At 46.2% G+C, this 15,043-nt stretch overlaps 1 protein-coding gene across 1 annotated transcript in view; it reads left to right on the forward strand.

Annotated features, from left to right (window-relative positions):
• Positions 1-14,683, forward strand: part of LOC144799336 (L-threonyl-[L-threonyl-carrier protein] 4-chlorinase-like) — a 68,741-nt gene extending 54,058 nt beyond the window's left edge. The window contains exons 2-6 of the mRNA XM_078670583.1: positions 6,200-6,600; positions 8,051-8,142; positions 11,001-11,140; positions 12,819-12,923; positions 14,576-14,683. Coding sequence (XP_078526709.1) covers positions 6,200-6,600; positions 8,051-8,142; positions 11,001-11,140; positions 12,819-12,923; positions 14,576-14,683 — 846 coding nt within the window. The remainder of the gene's footprint in view (positions 1-6,199; positions 6,601-8,050; positions 8,143-11,000; positions 11,141-12,818; positions 12,924-14,575) is intronic.
• The last annotated feature ends 360 nt before the right edge of the window (positions 14,684-15,043 follow it).

Raw genomic sequence — 15,043 nt, forward strand, 5'->3', positions numbered from 1 at the left:
GAATTTGGTTTATTTCGGAAACAAACACAGCCTCCAGAAAGTATTCAGCCAACACGTGTTTTGTCGCTCTTGACTTTTTCAAGGCAGGTAAGTAGAAAACAAGGTAGGTATTTCCAATACTTCGTCATACTGGAATCATCCGTAAGGTTCTCAGAGTATCAAGTGTTTATCAACGGTTATATAGTGAAATATGAAAGTAACGTGAGTGGTGGATATTAGTCAGTTATTTGGATTGAGCAGGATAGCAGAGGGATAGAAGAGGGAAAAAGGTTTGCGTTAATATAGCGCTTGCTAGCCCTGATGAGGTGTTGAAGTGCGTTTTTCGGCGAGTAGCATGCTACTCCGGAACCCCTAAAGTATTAGTGGTTAATTAGTATAGTGAAATATGACATTTGAGAAATGGACGTTAGTCTGTTATTTTGATTGAAAAGGATAGTGGAGGGATAGAAGAGTGAAGGATTCAGACTTTTTTTTAAGTCATAGTAGTAGGAGACTTGGGATCAGTAAAAAGTGATGTGAAGGGGACGAGTCAGAGGGAAGAGTTTAGAAAGGCTTGGAGGCTTTTTCCTGTGTATGATGGCTGTATGCTGTGTATGATGTCTGTATGCTGTGCATGATGGCTGTATGCTGTGTATGATAGCTGTGTCTGGAGTTTGATGGCTGTATGCTGTGTATGATGGCTGTATGCTGTGTATGATGGCTGTATGCTGTGTATGATAGCTGTGTCTGGAGTTTGATGGCTGTATCTAGTATTTAATGGCTGTATCAAGAGTATAATTGCTGTTTCTGATTTATGTTGATTATATCTTGTGTCTATTGGCTGTATCGAGAGTATAATTGCTGTATCTGCATCATATTGGTTGCATCTTGTGTATGATGGCTGTATGCTGTGTATGATGGCTGTGTGCTGTGTATGGTGGCTGTATCGGGTATTTAATGGCTTTATCGAGTGTATAATTGCTGTATCTGATTTATGTTGGTTGTATCTTGCGTATGGTGGCTGTATCAGGAGTATAATTGCTGTATCTGATTTATGTTGGTTGTATCTTGTGTATGGTGGCTGTATCTGTATTATGTTGGTTGTATCTTGTGTATGGTGGCGGTATCGGGAGTATAATTGCTGTATCTGATTTATGTTGGTTGTATCTTGTGTATGGTGGCTGTATCTGCATTATGTTGGTTGTATCTTGTGTATGGTGGCTGTATCGAGAGTATGATTGCTGTATCTGATTTGTGTTGGTTGTATGTTGTGTCTGGTGGCTGTATCTGATTTATGTTGCTTGTATCTTGTGTCTGGTGGCTGTATCTGATTTATGTTGCTTGTATCTTGTGTCTGGTGGCTGTATCTGATTTATGTTGCTTGTATCTTGTGTCTGGTGTCTGTATCTGATTTATGTTGGTTGTTTCTTGTGTCTGGTGGCTGTATCTGCTTTATGTTGCTTGTATCTTGTGTCTGGTGGCTGTATCTGCTTTATGTTGCTTGTATCTTGTGTCTGGTGGCTGTGGCTGATTTATGTTGCTTGTATCTTGTGTATGGTGGCTGTATCTGCTTTATGTTGCTTGTATCTTGTGTCTGGTGGCTGTATCTGCTTTATGTTGCTTGTATCTTGTGTCTGGTGGCTGTGGCTGATTTATGTTGCTTGTATCTTGTGTATGGTGGCTGTATCTGCTTTATGTTGCTTGTATCTTGTGTCTGGTGGCTGTATCTGCTTTATGTTGCTTGTAACTTGTGTCTGGTGGCTGTATCTGCTTTATGTTGCTTGTATCTTGTGTCTGGTGGCTGTGGCTGATTTATGTTGCTTGTATCTTGTGTATGGGGGCTGTGTCTGCTTTATGTTGCTTGTATCTTGTGTCTGGTGGCTGTATCTGCTTTATGTTGCTTGTATCTTGTGTCTGGTGGCTGTGTCTGCTTTATGTTGCTTGTTTCTTGTGTATGGTGGCTGTATCTGCTTTATGTTGCTTGTATCTTGTGTCTGGTGGCTGTATCTGCTTTATGTTGCTTGTTTCTTGTGTATGGTGGCTGTATCTGCTTTATGTTGCTTGTATCTTGTGTCTGGTGGCTGTGTCTGATTTATGTTGCTTGTATCTTGTGTCTGGTGGCTGTATCTGCTTTACGTTGCTTGTATCTTGTGTATGGTGGCTGTATCAAGTGTATAGTTGCTGTATCTGATTTATGTTGCTTGTATCTTGTGTCTGGTGGCTGTATCTGCTTTATGTTGCTTGTATCTTGTGTATGGTGGCTGTATCTGCTTTATGTTGCTTGTATCTTGTGTATGGTGGCTGTATCTGCTTTATGTTGCTTGTTTCTTGTGTATGGTGGCTGTATCAAGAGTATAATTGCTGTATCTGCTTTATGTTGCTTGTATCTTGTGTCTGGTGGCTGTATCTGCTTTATGTTGCTTGTATCTTGTGTATGGTGGCTGTATCTGCTTTATGTTGCTTGTTTCTTGTGTATGGTGGCTGTATCTGCTTTATGTTGCTTGTTTCTTGTGTATGGTGGCTGTATCAAGAGTATAATTGCTGTATCTGCTTTATGTTGCTTGTATCTTGTGTCTGGTGGCTGTATCTGCTTTATGTTGCTTGTATCTTGTGTATGGTGGCTGTATCTGCTTTATGTTGCTTGTTTCTTGTGTATGGTGGCTGTATCAAGAGTATAATTGCTGTATCTGCTTTATGTTGCTTGTATCTTGTGTCTGGTGGCTGTATCTGCTTTATGTTGCTTGTATCTTGTGTATGGTGGCTGTATCTGATTTATGTTGCTTGTATCTTGTGTCTGGTGGCTGTGTCTGCTTTATGTTGCTTGTATCTTGTGTCTGGTGGCTGTGTCTGATTTATGTTGCTTGTATCTTGTGTCTGGTGGCTGTGTCTGCTTTATGTTGCTTGTATCTTGTGTCTGGTGGCTGTGGCTGCTTTATGTTGCTTGTATCTTGTGTATGGTGGCTGTATCAAGAGTATAATTGCTGTATCTGCTTTATGTTGCTTGTATCTTGTGTCTGGTGGCTGTATCTGCTTTATGTTGCTTGTATCTTGTGTATGGTGGCTGTATCTGCTTTGTGTTGCTTGTTTCTTGTGTATAGTGGCTGTATCAAGAGTATAATTGCTGTATCTGCTTTATGTTGCTTGTATCTTGTGTATGGTGGCTGTATCTGCTTTATGTTGCTTGTATCTTGTGTCTGGTGGCTGTATCTGCTTTATGTTGCTTGTATCTTGTGTCTGGTGGCTGTGTCTGATTTATGTTGCTTGTATCTTGTGTATGGTGGCTGTGTCTGCTTTATGTTGCTTGTTTCTTGTGTATGGTGGCTGTATCTGCTTTATGTTGCTTGTATCTTGTGTCTGGTGGCTGTATCTGCTTTATGTTGCTTGTTTCTTGTGTATGGTGGCCGTATCTGCTTTATGTTGCTTGTATCTTGTGTCTGGTGGCTGTGTCTGATTTATGTTGCTTGTATCTTGTGTCTGGTGGCTGTATCTGCTTTACGTTGCGTCTGGTGGCTGTATCTGCTTTACGTTGCTTGTATCTTGTGTATGGTGGCTGTATCAAGTGTATAGTTGCTGTATCTGATTTATGTTGCTTGTATCTTGTGTCTGGTGGCTGTATCTGCTTTATGTTGCTTGTATCTTGTGTATGGTGGCTGTATCTGCTTTATGTTGCTTGTATCTTGTGTATGGTGGCTGTATCTGCTTTATGTTGCTTGTTTCTTGTGTATGGTGGCTGTATCAAGAGTATAATTGCTGTATCTGCTTTATGTTGCTTGTATCTTGTGTCTGGTGGCTGTATCTGCTTTATGTTGCTTGTATCTTGTGTATGGTGGCTGTATCTGCTTTATGTTGCTTGTTTCTTGTGTATGGTGGCTGTATCTGCTTTATGTTGCTTGTTTCTTGTGTATGGTGGCTGTATCAAGAGTATAATTGCTGTATCTGCTTTATGTTGCTTGTATCTTGTGTCTGGTGGCTGTATCTGCTTTATGTTGCTTGTATCTTGTGTATGGTGGCTGTATCTGCTTTATGTTGCTTGTTTCTTGTGTATGGTGGCTGTATCAAGAGTATAATTGCTGTATCTGCTTTATGTTGCTTGTATCTTGTGTCTGGTGGCTGTATCTGCTTTATGTTGCTTGTATCTTGTGTATGGTGGCTGTATCTGATTTATGTTGCTTGTATCTTGTGTCTGGTGGCTGTGTCTGCTTTATGTTGCTTGTATCTTGTGTCTGGTGGCTGTGTCTTATTTATGTTGCTTGTATCTTGTGTCTGGTGGCTGTGTCTGCTTTATGTTGCTTGTATCTTGTGTCTGGTGGCTGTGTCTGCTTTATGTTGCTTGTATCTTGTGTATGGTTGCTGTATCAAGAGTATAATTGCTGTATCTGCTTTATGTTGCTTGTATCTTGTGTCTGGTGGCTGTATCTGCTTTATGTTGCTTGTATCTTGTGTATGGTGGCTGGATCTGCTTTATGTTGCTTGTTTCTTGTGTATGGTGGCTGTATCAAGAGTATAATTGCTGTATCTGCTTTATGTTGCTTGTATCTTGTGTCTGGTGGCTGTATCTGCTTTATGTTGCTTGTATCTTGTGTATGGTGGCTGTATCTGCTTTATGTTGCTTGTATCTTGTGTCTGGTGGCTGTATCTGCTTTATGTTGCTTGTATCTTGTGTCTGGTGGCTGTATCTGCTTTATGTTGCTTGTATCTTGTGTCTGGTGACTGTATCCGCTTTATGTTGCTTGTATCTTGTGTCTGGTGGCTGTATCTGATTTATGTTGCTTGTATCTTGTGTATGGTAGCTGTATCTGCTTTATGTTGCTTGTATCTTGTGTCTGGTGGCTGTATCTGCTTTATGTTGCTTGTATCTTGTGTCTGGTGGCTGTATCTGATTTATGTTGCTTGTATCTTTTGTCTGAGGGCTGTATCTGCTTTATGTTGCTTGTATCTTGTGTATGGTGGCTGTATAAAGAGTATAACTGCTGTATCTGCTTTATGTTGCTTGTATCTTGTGTATGGTGGCTGTATCTGCGTTATGTTGTTTGTATCTTGTGTCTAGTGGCTGTATCTGATTTAGGTTGCTTGTATCTTGTGTCTGGTGGCTGTATCTGCTTTATGTTGCTTGTATCTTGTGTATGGTGGCTGTATCTGAGTTTTGTTGCTTGTATCTTGTGTCTGGTGGCTGTATCTGATTTATGTTGCTTGTATCTTGTGTCTGGTGGCTGTATATGCTTTATGTTGCTTGTATCTTGTGTCTGGTGGCTGTATCTGCTTTATGTTGCTTGTATCTTGTGTCTGGTGGCTGTATCTGATTTATGTTGCTTGTATCTTTTGTCTGATGGCTGTATCTGCTTTATGTTGCTTGTATCTTGTGTATGGTGGCTGTATAAAGAGTATAACTGCTGTATCTGCTTTATGTTGCTTGTATCTTGTGTATGGTGGCTGTATCTGCGTTATGTTGCTTGTATCTTGTGTCTAGTGGCTGTATCTGATTTAGGTTGCTTGTATCTTGTGTCTGGTGGCTGTATCTGATTTATGTTGCTTGTATCTTGTGTATGGTGGCTGTATCTGAGTTTTGTTGCTTGTATCTTGTGTCTGGTGGCTGTATCTGATTTATGTTGCTTGTATCTTGTGTATGGTGGCTGCATCAAGAGTATAATTGCTGTATCTGCTTTATGTTGCTTGTATCTTGTGTCTGGTGGCTGTATCTGCTTTATGTTGCTTGTATCTTGTGTCTGGTAGCTGTATCTGCTTTTTGTTGCTTGTATCTTATGTCTGGTGGCTGTATCTGCTTTATGTTGCTTGTATCTTGTGTCTGGTGGCTGACAGGCTGTATCTGCTTTATGTTGCTTGTATCTTGTGTATGGTGGCTGTAACGAGGAGAAATGTCTTTATTTCTACTTGTTTTTTAGTTTCCATGTGTGCTGCATTCTGCAGCACACCTAGAAAGAGGAACATGCCTCTATGGATTGTTTATATGCTGGAAGGTGTCCCTTCCTGCACTTAAACAATCCTGCCTGTTACACAGGCAGTGTTGCACCATGGTGCAAGGGTGCCAGCATTGGCGCTAGGCTGCAGAAACGGTGCCATTGCAGGGAGAAAGGAAAACAATGCACCGTATTGGATAAATGCGGTGCATTTTGCCCTTTTCCGGTGGCACAGGGCAGCGCAGGAATGTTTTTTGCTGCGCTGCTCGGTGCCACCATTCCCATATATAAGCCCCTCGGTTTAGAGGCCTCTCGGTGTAGAGACTAACCCCCCCTCCTTGTGTCCCCTGAAGGCTGGGTCTAAACTGGGGTGGCAAGGGGAGCAAAAGAACGATGGATTGAACCCAGACCTCTTGACTGGGGGTGAATGTTTGATTTGCTTTGCATTCCGTCCATCATCTGTGTGTCTTTTGCTTTCTCACCCTGCAGGGAAGGAGCACACCCAGTACAGCCTGCACAACGCCCACCTGCGCCTGCCGTGGGTGCTGGGCCTCGCCACCCACCCGCACACCCTCCAGGCCATCACCGCCGTGCTGGGGCCCCACGTGGTCCTGCTGGACTCCAGGTTCATCTGTAAATACCCGGCCTCCGACGTGCCCCACCGAGGGAACAGCGCCCCCTACGTGGCCTGGCACCAGGACATCAAGTAAGTCAGACTGCGGGGTGCAGGCTTCAGGGTGGGGGAGGGGAGGGCTCAGCAGGGGTGATGTGTCTGTTTGTACTTCAAAGGTAAGGCCAAATGCTGGCATTCCTGCCCCATGAGCCTGGTGAGGTCTGATTAACAGGCTACCTGGTGGGCACCATGTGGTGTTTAATACACAGGGTGGTGCGGGGGGCACACACAGCGTAGATTACAGCATCTTTCATCTAGGCAGTGCATGAGGGCATAGGGCTGGCTGCACTGCCAGACACACATCACCCTGTGTCATTCTGTGCCCTCATGTGCCATCATGTGGCTTATTGTGCCCTAATGCACCATCCTGTGCCATCATCTACCATCCTGTCCCTTCATTAGTTTTCCTATGCTCTTGGTATGCCATCCTGTGCCATCATGTGCTATCCTGTGCCCTCATGTGTCACCCTCTGCCCTCATGTGCTATTGTGTGTCCTCTTGTGACATTCTGTGGCATCATACGCCAACCTGTGCCCTCATGTGTCAAAATGTGCCGTCCATGCCTTGATGTGCCATGCTGTGTCATCAATAGCCATCCTGTGCCCTCATGTGCCATCCTGTGCCCTAATGTGCCATACTGTGCTCTCATGTATTATCCTGTACCATCATGTTCCATCCTGTGCCCTCATGTGCCATCCCGTACCATCATGTGCCATCCTGTGCCCTCATGTGCCATACTGTGCTATCATGGGTTATTCTGTATCATCATGTGCCATCCTGTGCCATCCTATACATTTATGTGTCATCCTGTGCCCTCGTGTGCCATCCTGAACCCTCATGTGTCATCCTGAGCCCTCATGTTTCATCCTGAGCCCTCATGTGCTATGATGTGCCCTCATGAGCCATCCTGTGTCCTCATGTGCCATCCTGTGCCCTCATGTGCCATCCTGTGCCCTCATGTGCCATCCTGTGCCCTCATGTGCCATCCTGTGCCCTCATGTGCTATCCTGTGCCCTCATGTGCTATCCTGTGCCCTCATGTGCCATCCTATGCCCTCATATGCCATCCCGTGCCCTCATGTGCTATCCTGTGCCCTCATGTGCCATCCTGTGCCCTCATGTGCCATCCTGTGCCCTTGTATGCCATTCCGTGCCCTCATGTGCTATCCTGTGCCCTCATGTGCCATACTGTGCTCTCATGGGTTGTTCTGTATCATCATGTGCCATCCTATACATCTATGTGCCATCCTGTGCCCTCATGTGCCACCCTGAGCCCTCATGTGTCATCCTGAGCCCTCATGTGCTATGATGTGCCCTCATGTGCCCTCATGTGCCATCATATGCCTTCATGTGCCATCCTGTGCCCTCATGTGCCATCCTGTGCCCTCATGTGCTATCCTGTGCCCTCATGTGCTATCCTGTGCCCTCATGCCCTGGGGTTTGCGGATGTTTGGCTGACAGCGTCCTCCTCCTTTTACTTCCAGGTATTGGGGCTTCGAGGGGGGCCCGGTGGCCTCAGTGTGGCTTGCCCTGGATGACGTAGACGCAGAGAATGGTGTCCTGCAGGTTATTCCAGGTATGGATAAACTCCCATAGTCAATGCATTCATCACAACAGCCTGGAGCTTTAACACTGATTGGCTGAGAATGGGGGATGGGCTAATACTCTACTGGTGAGCCCCAATGTAATCACATAGGAATCTAGGACAGGGCTCCACAGCATGGGAGATAGATAGGCTATCTCTTTACCTTGAGCCCCAGTGTCGTGACAGAGCGATCTGGGACATGACTATACAGCAGGGGAGCCCATCTGTTAACCAAGGAGCCTCAATGTCATGACATAGGGATGTGGGAGAGAGTTATCTAGAAGGGAAGATAATGCACCTCTTTGCCAGAGAGTCCCATTGTCATGACATGGGGATGTGGGAGAGAGTTATATAGAATGGAAGATGCTGCATCCATTTACAATGAGCCCCAGTGTCGTGACAGAGGGATCTAGGACAGGGCTATAGAGCAGGGGAGAAAGGCCATCTGTTAACCAGGGAGCCTCGTTGTCATGACTTAGGGATGTGGGAGAGAGTTATATAGAGTGGAAGACACAGTGCACCCCTTTACAATGAGCTCCAGTGTCGGGACATAGGGAGGTGGGACATGACTGCACAGCAGGGGTGGCCATCTGTTAACCAGGGGGCCTCGATGTCGTGACATAGGGATGTGGGAGAGAGTTATACAGAATGGAAGATGGTGCATTCATTCACAATGAGCCCCATTGTCGTGACATAGGGATCTAGAACATTGCTATACAGCATGGGAGGTAGGCCATCTGTTAACCAGGGAGCCTCAATGTCGTGACATAGGGATGTGGGAGAGAGTTATACAGAATGGAAGACGGTGCATTCATTCACAATGAGTCAGAGTCCAGGCAAGCAGGGGGTGCAGCAGGCTTATATTGTTGAAGCCCTTGGGCCTTAACTCAGCGGTGTTGACAAATTGTCTACTTCTCTGTCGGAGTCCACTGCTGTCCTGACACAGGGATGCTGTCCTAGTACCGAAAGTCTGGAGATAGAACGCGGGCTCCACACAGGTCCTGGCGCCCTCAGCACCATGTGGGTCACAACTATATCTCTGGATGGAGCAAGTCCATGCTGCTATGTACGAGCGCCCCTGTGTGATCAGAGGGATCCGTGCCAGGGTCGGATTGGTAAGGGTGGACTCGGGCAATGGGCGATGGGCTGGTATCGTGAGTTGCAGCTGTGGGCTGCTTTTTTGGGCAGCATGGTGGCCGATATGGGCTGTCTGTGCTGCTCCGCCCAGTGGGGGCCTGAGCAGCCTTTGCGGAGGCAGATGGACCTCTGTTACCCCCCTTTTACCAGGGGGGCGGAGGTATCATTTCCAGTCTCCGGCTGGCCCCCCCAAATCTTAGTCAAGTTAAGATAAAACACACCTCTCTTATAGAAATCCCCAACTTCTTTTTATAACATTTAAAACACTGAAGCAGTGTTTTAAAAAAAGACGGGGGCAGATTTACAAGCCAATTGCGTCACATTTACTCCCGCTGTTGCGTCACTTCTGTAACGCAGCGGCGGCGTAAACCATGCGCCACACAGCAACTTATTTACAACCTGACGCATCTAGGGAGATGCGTCACGTTGTACAGCCCTGCACCACATTAAACCTGCGTCAGGTTTAATGTATGCTGGGTGGGTGTTCCGTCAGAAAAAGCCTCGTAAAAGTGACGCTGTGAAATCTACAAGATTTCACTGAGTCATATTTCAGAGGCTGCTGCGACGAAACCTTACGCCTGCTTGAAACAGGCGTAAGGAGTGGCGCGGCGTGGTTAGGTATGGGCGGTCCCTGAACATTGCTGGAGTTGCGAAGCGCCTGCGACATGACTTCAGCCATGCACCGACCTTACACCATCAGATGCGACATGCATTTGTCTATCCCTGCGCCACGGTGTGCCGCATTTTAAATGCGACGCATCCGTGGTGGTGCAAAGATAGAATTGCGTGTCGCATCGTTACTGGCGCATCCCTGCTAATCTGCAGGGATGCGCCAGTCCTTGTAAATCTTCCCCGCAATCCGCAAATGTGGGGCACTTTTTTCAGGGTGCCCGGGCCAACTTTTTTCAAAGCCAATCAAACCCTGACCCGTGCTTTACTGTACAGCTGGAGCGGGGGGGACACGAGGATCTAACAGAGGGACGCTGCTTATGGTTCTACAGGCAGAGATGTCTTTGCCTGTAAACACGGGCACCACTGCCTTGAAAGAGTGATATTGGACAGGGTTGGTCATACAGGGCTCTAGTATGACCCGACTATCTTCACCCAGATTAGTGTCAGAGGCTAGACTCCTGGGGGCTGGTGAGGCCTCGATGAAAGATCCCCGGGGTCCTCGCGGGGAGTTCTAGTGTTCAGAGATGGCTCTCTCTTTATTTAGAAGCCGCAGTCCTCTGTTAGATGAAACACATCCTTTACCACGCGTCTTTTCCATGCATGCCTTTACCACCCAGATGCCTTTACCACGCAAATGCCTTTACCACGCGTCTTTTCCATGCATGCCTTTACCACGCTTCCTTTACCACGCAAATGCCTTTACCACGCAGTCTTTTCCATGCATGCCCTTACCATGAGATGCCTTTACCACGCAGTCTTTTCCCACGCATCCTTTACCATGCTTCCTTTACCACCCAGATGCCTTTACCACGCAGTCTTTTCCACGCATGCCTTTACCGCGCTTCCTTTACCACGCAGATGCCTTTACCACACAGTCTTTTCCACGCATCCTTTACCATGATAATTAAAGGTAAATGTGTGTATAATTATTGTGGGTGTGGCCCGTGCTGACACCTCATTTTAGACAGAGGCGGGGACTGAATGAGTACCCAGGCCAGGAATCAGTGCCCCTCTCACTCCAACCCCCCTTTCTTCTGCAGGAAGTCACAAACAAGGTGTCCTGGAGCACCGCACAGCATTGACCCCCGGGAACATGCTGTCCACCAATCAGGAGATTCCGCGGCACCTGGTGGATGCACAGAAGGCGGTGGAGTGTCCTCTTCAGGCTGGGCAGATGTCGGTGAGTTCACAGCGCTCTGTCGTTTCCTGGACTCATGTCTCACAGTTGTGGTTATTCCCACAGGCAAACAAGGGGTTACTGCAACGTTACGAAGTAACATGAAAAGCCATGATACTCGAGCCCGGTGCATTGTGGGTGTCAGGCAGACCAGTGATTCCTCCACTTATAAATAACGCAGCCGGGAAGTAGGCAGGGCCAAGACATCCATCAATTTATGGCACCGCCCTTCCCATAATGAGCCTTTTGTCTCCATTACTGTGTACTCACAACCCCCCCTTAAAGGTGCCCCAGAACTGTGTACTCACAGCCCCCCTTAAAGGTGCCCCAGAACTGTGTACTCACTACCCCCCCTTAAAGGTGCCCCAGAACTGTGTACTCACTACCCCCCCTTAAGGGTGCCCATGTACTGTGTACTCACTACCCCCCCTTAAGGGTGCCCATGTACTGTACCTCCCTGTACTTACAGCTTCCTTTGAGGGTGCGCCAGCACTGTTTTCTCACAGCTCCCCATGACGGTGCACCAACCTGTGTACTCACAGCTTTCTTTGAGGGTGCATCAACTCTGTGTACTCTGTACTCACAGCTCCCCCGGGTGCACCCACACTGTGTACTCAGAGCTCCCCCTGGGCATGCACCCGCACTGTGTACTCACAGCTTACCCTGGGGGTGCACAACACTGTGCAGCTCCCCCGAGGTGCACCCACGCTGTGTACTCACTGCTCTCCCATTGAGGGTGCACCAACGCTGTGCACTCACAGCTTTCCCTGGGGTGTACCCACACTGTGTACTCACGGTTCCCCTTGGGCATGCACCCGCACTGTGTACTCACAGCTCCCCCTGGGGGTGCACCAACACTGTGTACTCACAGCTCCCCCGGGTGCACCCACACTGTGTACTCAGAGCTCCCCCTGGGCATGCACCAGCACTGTGTACTCACAGCTTACCCTGGGGGTGCACAACACTGTGTACTCACAGCTCCCCCTGGGGTGCACCATCACTGTGTACTCACAGCTTTCCCATTGGGGGAGCACCAGCGCTATGCACTCACAGCTTTCCCTGGGGTGCACCCACACTGTGTACTCACGGTTGCCCTTGGGCATGCACCCGCGCTGTGTACTCACAGCTCCCCTTGGGGGTGCACCAACACTGTGTACTCACGGTTCCTCTTGGGCATGCACCCGCACTGTGTACTCACAGCTCCCCCCGGAGGTGCACCAACACTGTGTACTCACAGCTCCCCCTGGGGTGCACCAGCACTGTGTACTCACTGCTCTCCCATTGGGGGTGCACCAGCGCTGTGCACTCACAGCTTTCCTTGGGGTGCCTCAGGACTATGTACTCAGTTTCCCCTTGAGGTGCACCTCAGGGCGCTGCCTCTCTTTTCTCTGTCTCATATCCAGTGCTTAATTTGCGCCTGTGGTTTCCGGTGCTTTTCTGTAAACACAGGCACATATGTCTGAGAAACCACTACATGGTGGCAGTGTGTGTGCATTTTTAGCTAGTTCATTAGTAGAGAACTAAATGATTTAATATAGCTTTAAAAAAATGACAAAACTGAAAGGTAAAAAAGTGATGCTGGCAGTGCCAGCTGCAGTGGACCAGTGAGTAACACATTGGGCACTGGCACTTACATTTTTGGCAGATAAGCACGGCTCATATCCTACATTTCTCTTGTCAGATCCACGACGGGCTGACAGTCCATGCCAGTGAACCGAACACGTCCCACAGACGCAGATGTGGCTTTGTTATTCGCTACGTCCCCACCACAGCCTACCCCGTGGAGGTGAGTACAATCCTCTCCTTCAGACTGTCTGAGTATGGTTGTGTGTCAGTGGGTTTATTAGACGACAAGAGTGACAGTGTGGACTGTATGTGTTTGTGTGTGTGCATCCATGCACGTGTGTTTGTGCGCGCGCATTTCTACTCGTAACTGTGTGTGTTTGGGGATTTAGATAGTTTTGGTTGTTAGTTATGTAAGAGAGGCAGGTTTGAAGGTTCAATAGTTTGGGGATTTAGATAGTTTTGGATGTTAGTTATATAAGAGAGGCAGGTTTGAAGGTTCAATAGTTTGGGGATTTAGAATAGTTTTGGTTGTTAGTTATATAAGAGAGGCAGGTTTGAAGGTTCAATAGTTTGGGGAGTTAGATAGTTTTGGTTGTTAGTTATATACAGGTTTGAAGGTTCAATAGTTTGGGGATTTAGATAGTTTTGGTTGTTAGTTATGTAAGAGAGGCAGGTTTGAAGGTTCAATAGTTTGGGGATTTAGATAGTTTTGGATGTTAGTTATATAAGAGAGGCAGGTTTGAAGGTTCAATAGTTTGGGGATTTAGAATAGTTTTGGTTGTTAGTTATATAAGAGAGGCTAGTTTGAAGGTTCAATAGTTTGGGGAGTTAGATAGTTTTGGTTGTTAGTTATATACAGGTTTGAAGGTTCAATAGTTTGGGGATTTAGATAGTTTTGGATGTTAGTTATATAAGAGAGGCAGGTTTGAAGGTTCAATAGTTTGGGGATTTAGATAGTTTTGGATGTTAGTTATATAAGAGAGGCAGGTTTGAAGGTTCAATAGTTTGGGGATTTAGAATAGTTTTGGTTGTTAGTTATATAAGAGAGGCAGGTTTGAAGGTTCAATAATTTGGGGATTTAGATAGTTTTGATTATTAGTTTTATAAGAGAGGCAGGTTTGAAGGTTCAATAGTTTGGGGATTTAGATAGTTATGGTTGTTAGTTATATAAGAGAGGCAGGTTTGAATTTCAATAGTTTGGGGATTTAGATAGTTATGGTCGTTAGTTATATAAGAGAGGCAGGTTTGAAGGTTCAATAGTTTGGGGATTTAGATAGTTATGGTCGTTAGTTATGTAAGAGAGGCAGGTTTGAAGGTTCAATAGTTTGGGGATTTAAATAGTTATGGTTGTTAGTTATAAAAGAAAGGCAGGTTTGAAGGTTCAATAGTTTGGGGAGTTTGATAGTTATGGTTGTTAGTTATATAAGAGAGGCAGGTTTGAAGGTTCAATAGTTTGGGGATTTAGATAGTTATGGTCGTTAGTTATATAAGACAGGCAGGTTTGAAGATTCAATAGTTTGGGGATTTAGATAGTTTGGGTAGTTAGGTTGTTCTATAAGAGAGGCAAGTTTGAAGGTTCAATAGTTTGGGGATTTAGATAGTTTGGGTAGTTAGGTTGTTCTATAAGAGAGGCAGGTTTGAATGCTAGATAGTTTGGGGATTTAGCTAGCGTTGGTTCTCAGGCTGTTTTGAAAACGAGGGAAGGTTTATCGTTAGTTATTGTTGTAGAGTACACGTTTTAGAGATTCGATTGATCATGCCCTTTTCTCCCTCACTACATGACACCAGTGTAGGTCCTCTATGATAAGGTCTTGTATTCTCCCACGTCTGAATGCCCTCATTCTAATGCACTTCTCTCCTCTCTGATTCCAGGACCCCGAGCGCCCCCGCTCCTTCCCCGCCACCGTGCTTGTTTCAGGAACAGATGAATTCCAGCACTTTACAGATCATGCACCCAACTTTTTCTTCAAGACCTTCTGACACCTCTGCAGAGCATCATCAGGAGACTCATTCCTCTCTTCATGTAGTTCATAACTGCCAGTAACATGCTGCTGCATGGTGCAGGTTCATTCCTGATCTCAGATGGAGCCCTATAGGTTCAAATATGTATTTCCTCTTTTTAACATCTTCCAGTGATCCTCAATATTGTCTACAATAATATTCGGATTTTAGGCCAAAAGGTGCTGCAACTGTTACCGTAAAACGAACAATTGCGGTTTCAGAAATTGATAATGTGAATTCCTTTTTGCACTGCATTGCACTTTCATTAGAAAACACAAGCCTGCATCCTGTTTTGGAATCTCAGCTGCCTGACTATATGTAATTCTATTTTATTAAGGT

Source organism: Lissotriton helveticus, chromosome 12 (genome assembly GCF_964261635.1).
Source record: "Lissotriton helveticus chromosome 12, aLisHel1.1, whole genome shotgun sequence".
NCBI classification, from domain to species: Eukaryota; Metazoa; Chordata; class Amphibia; order Caudata; family Salamandridae; genus Lissotriton; species Lissotriton helveticus.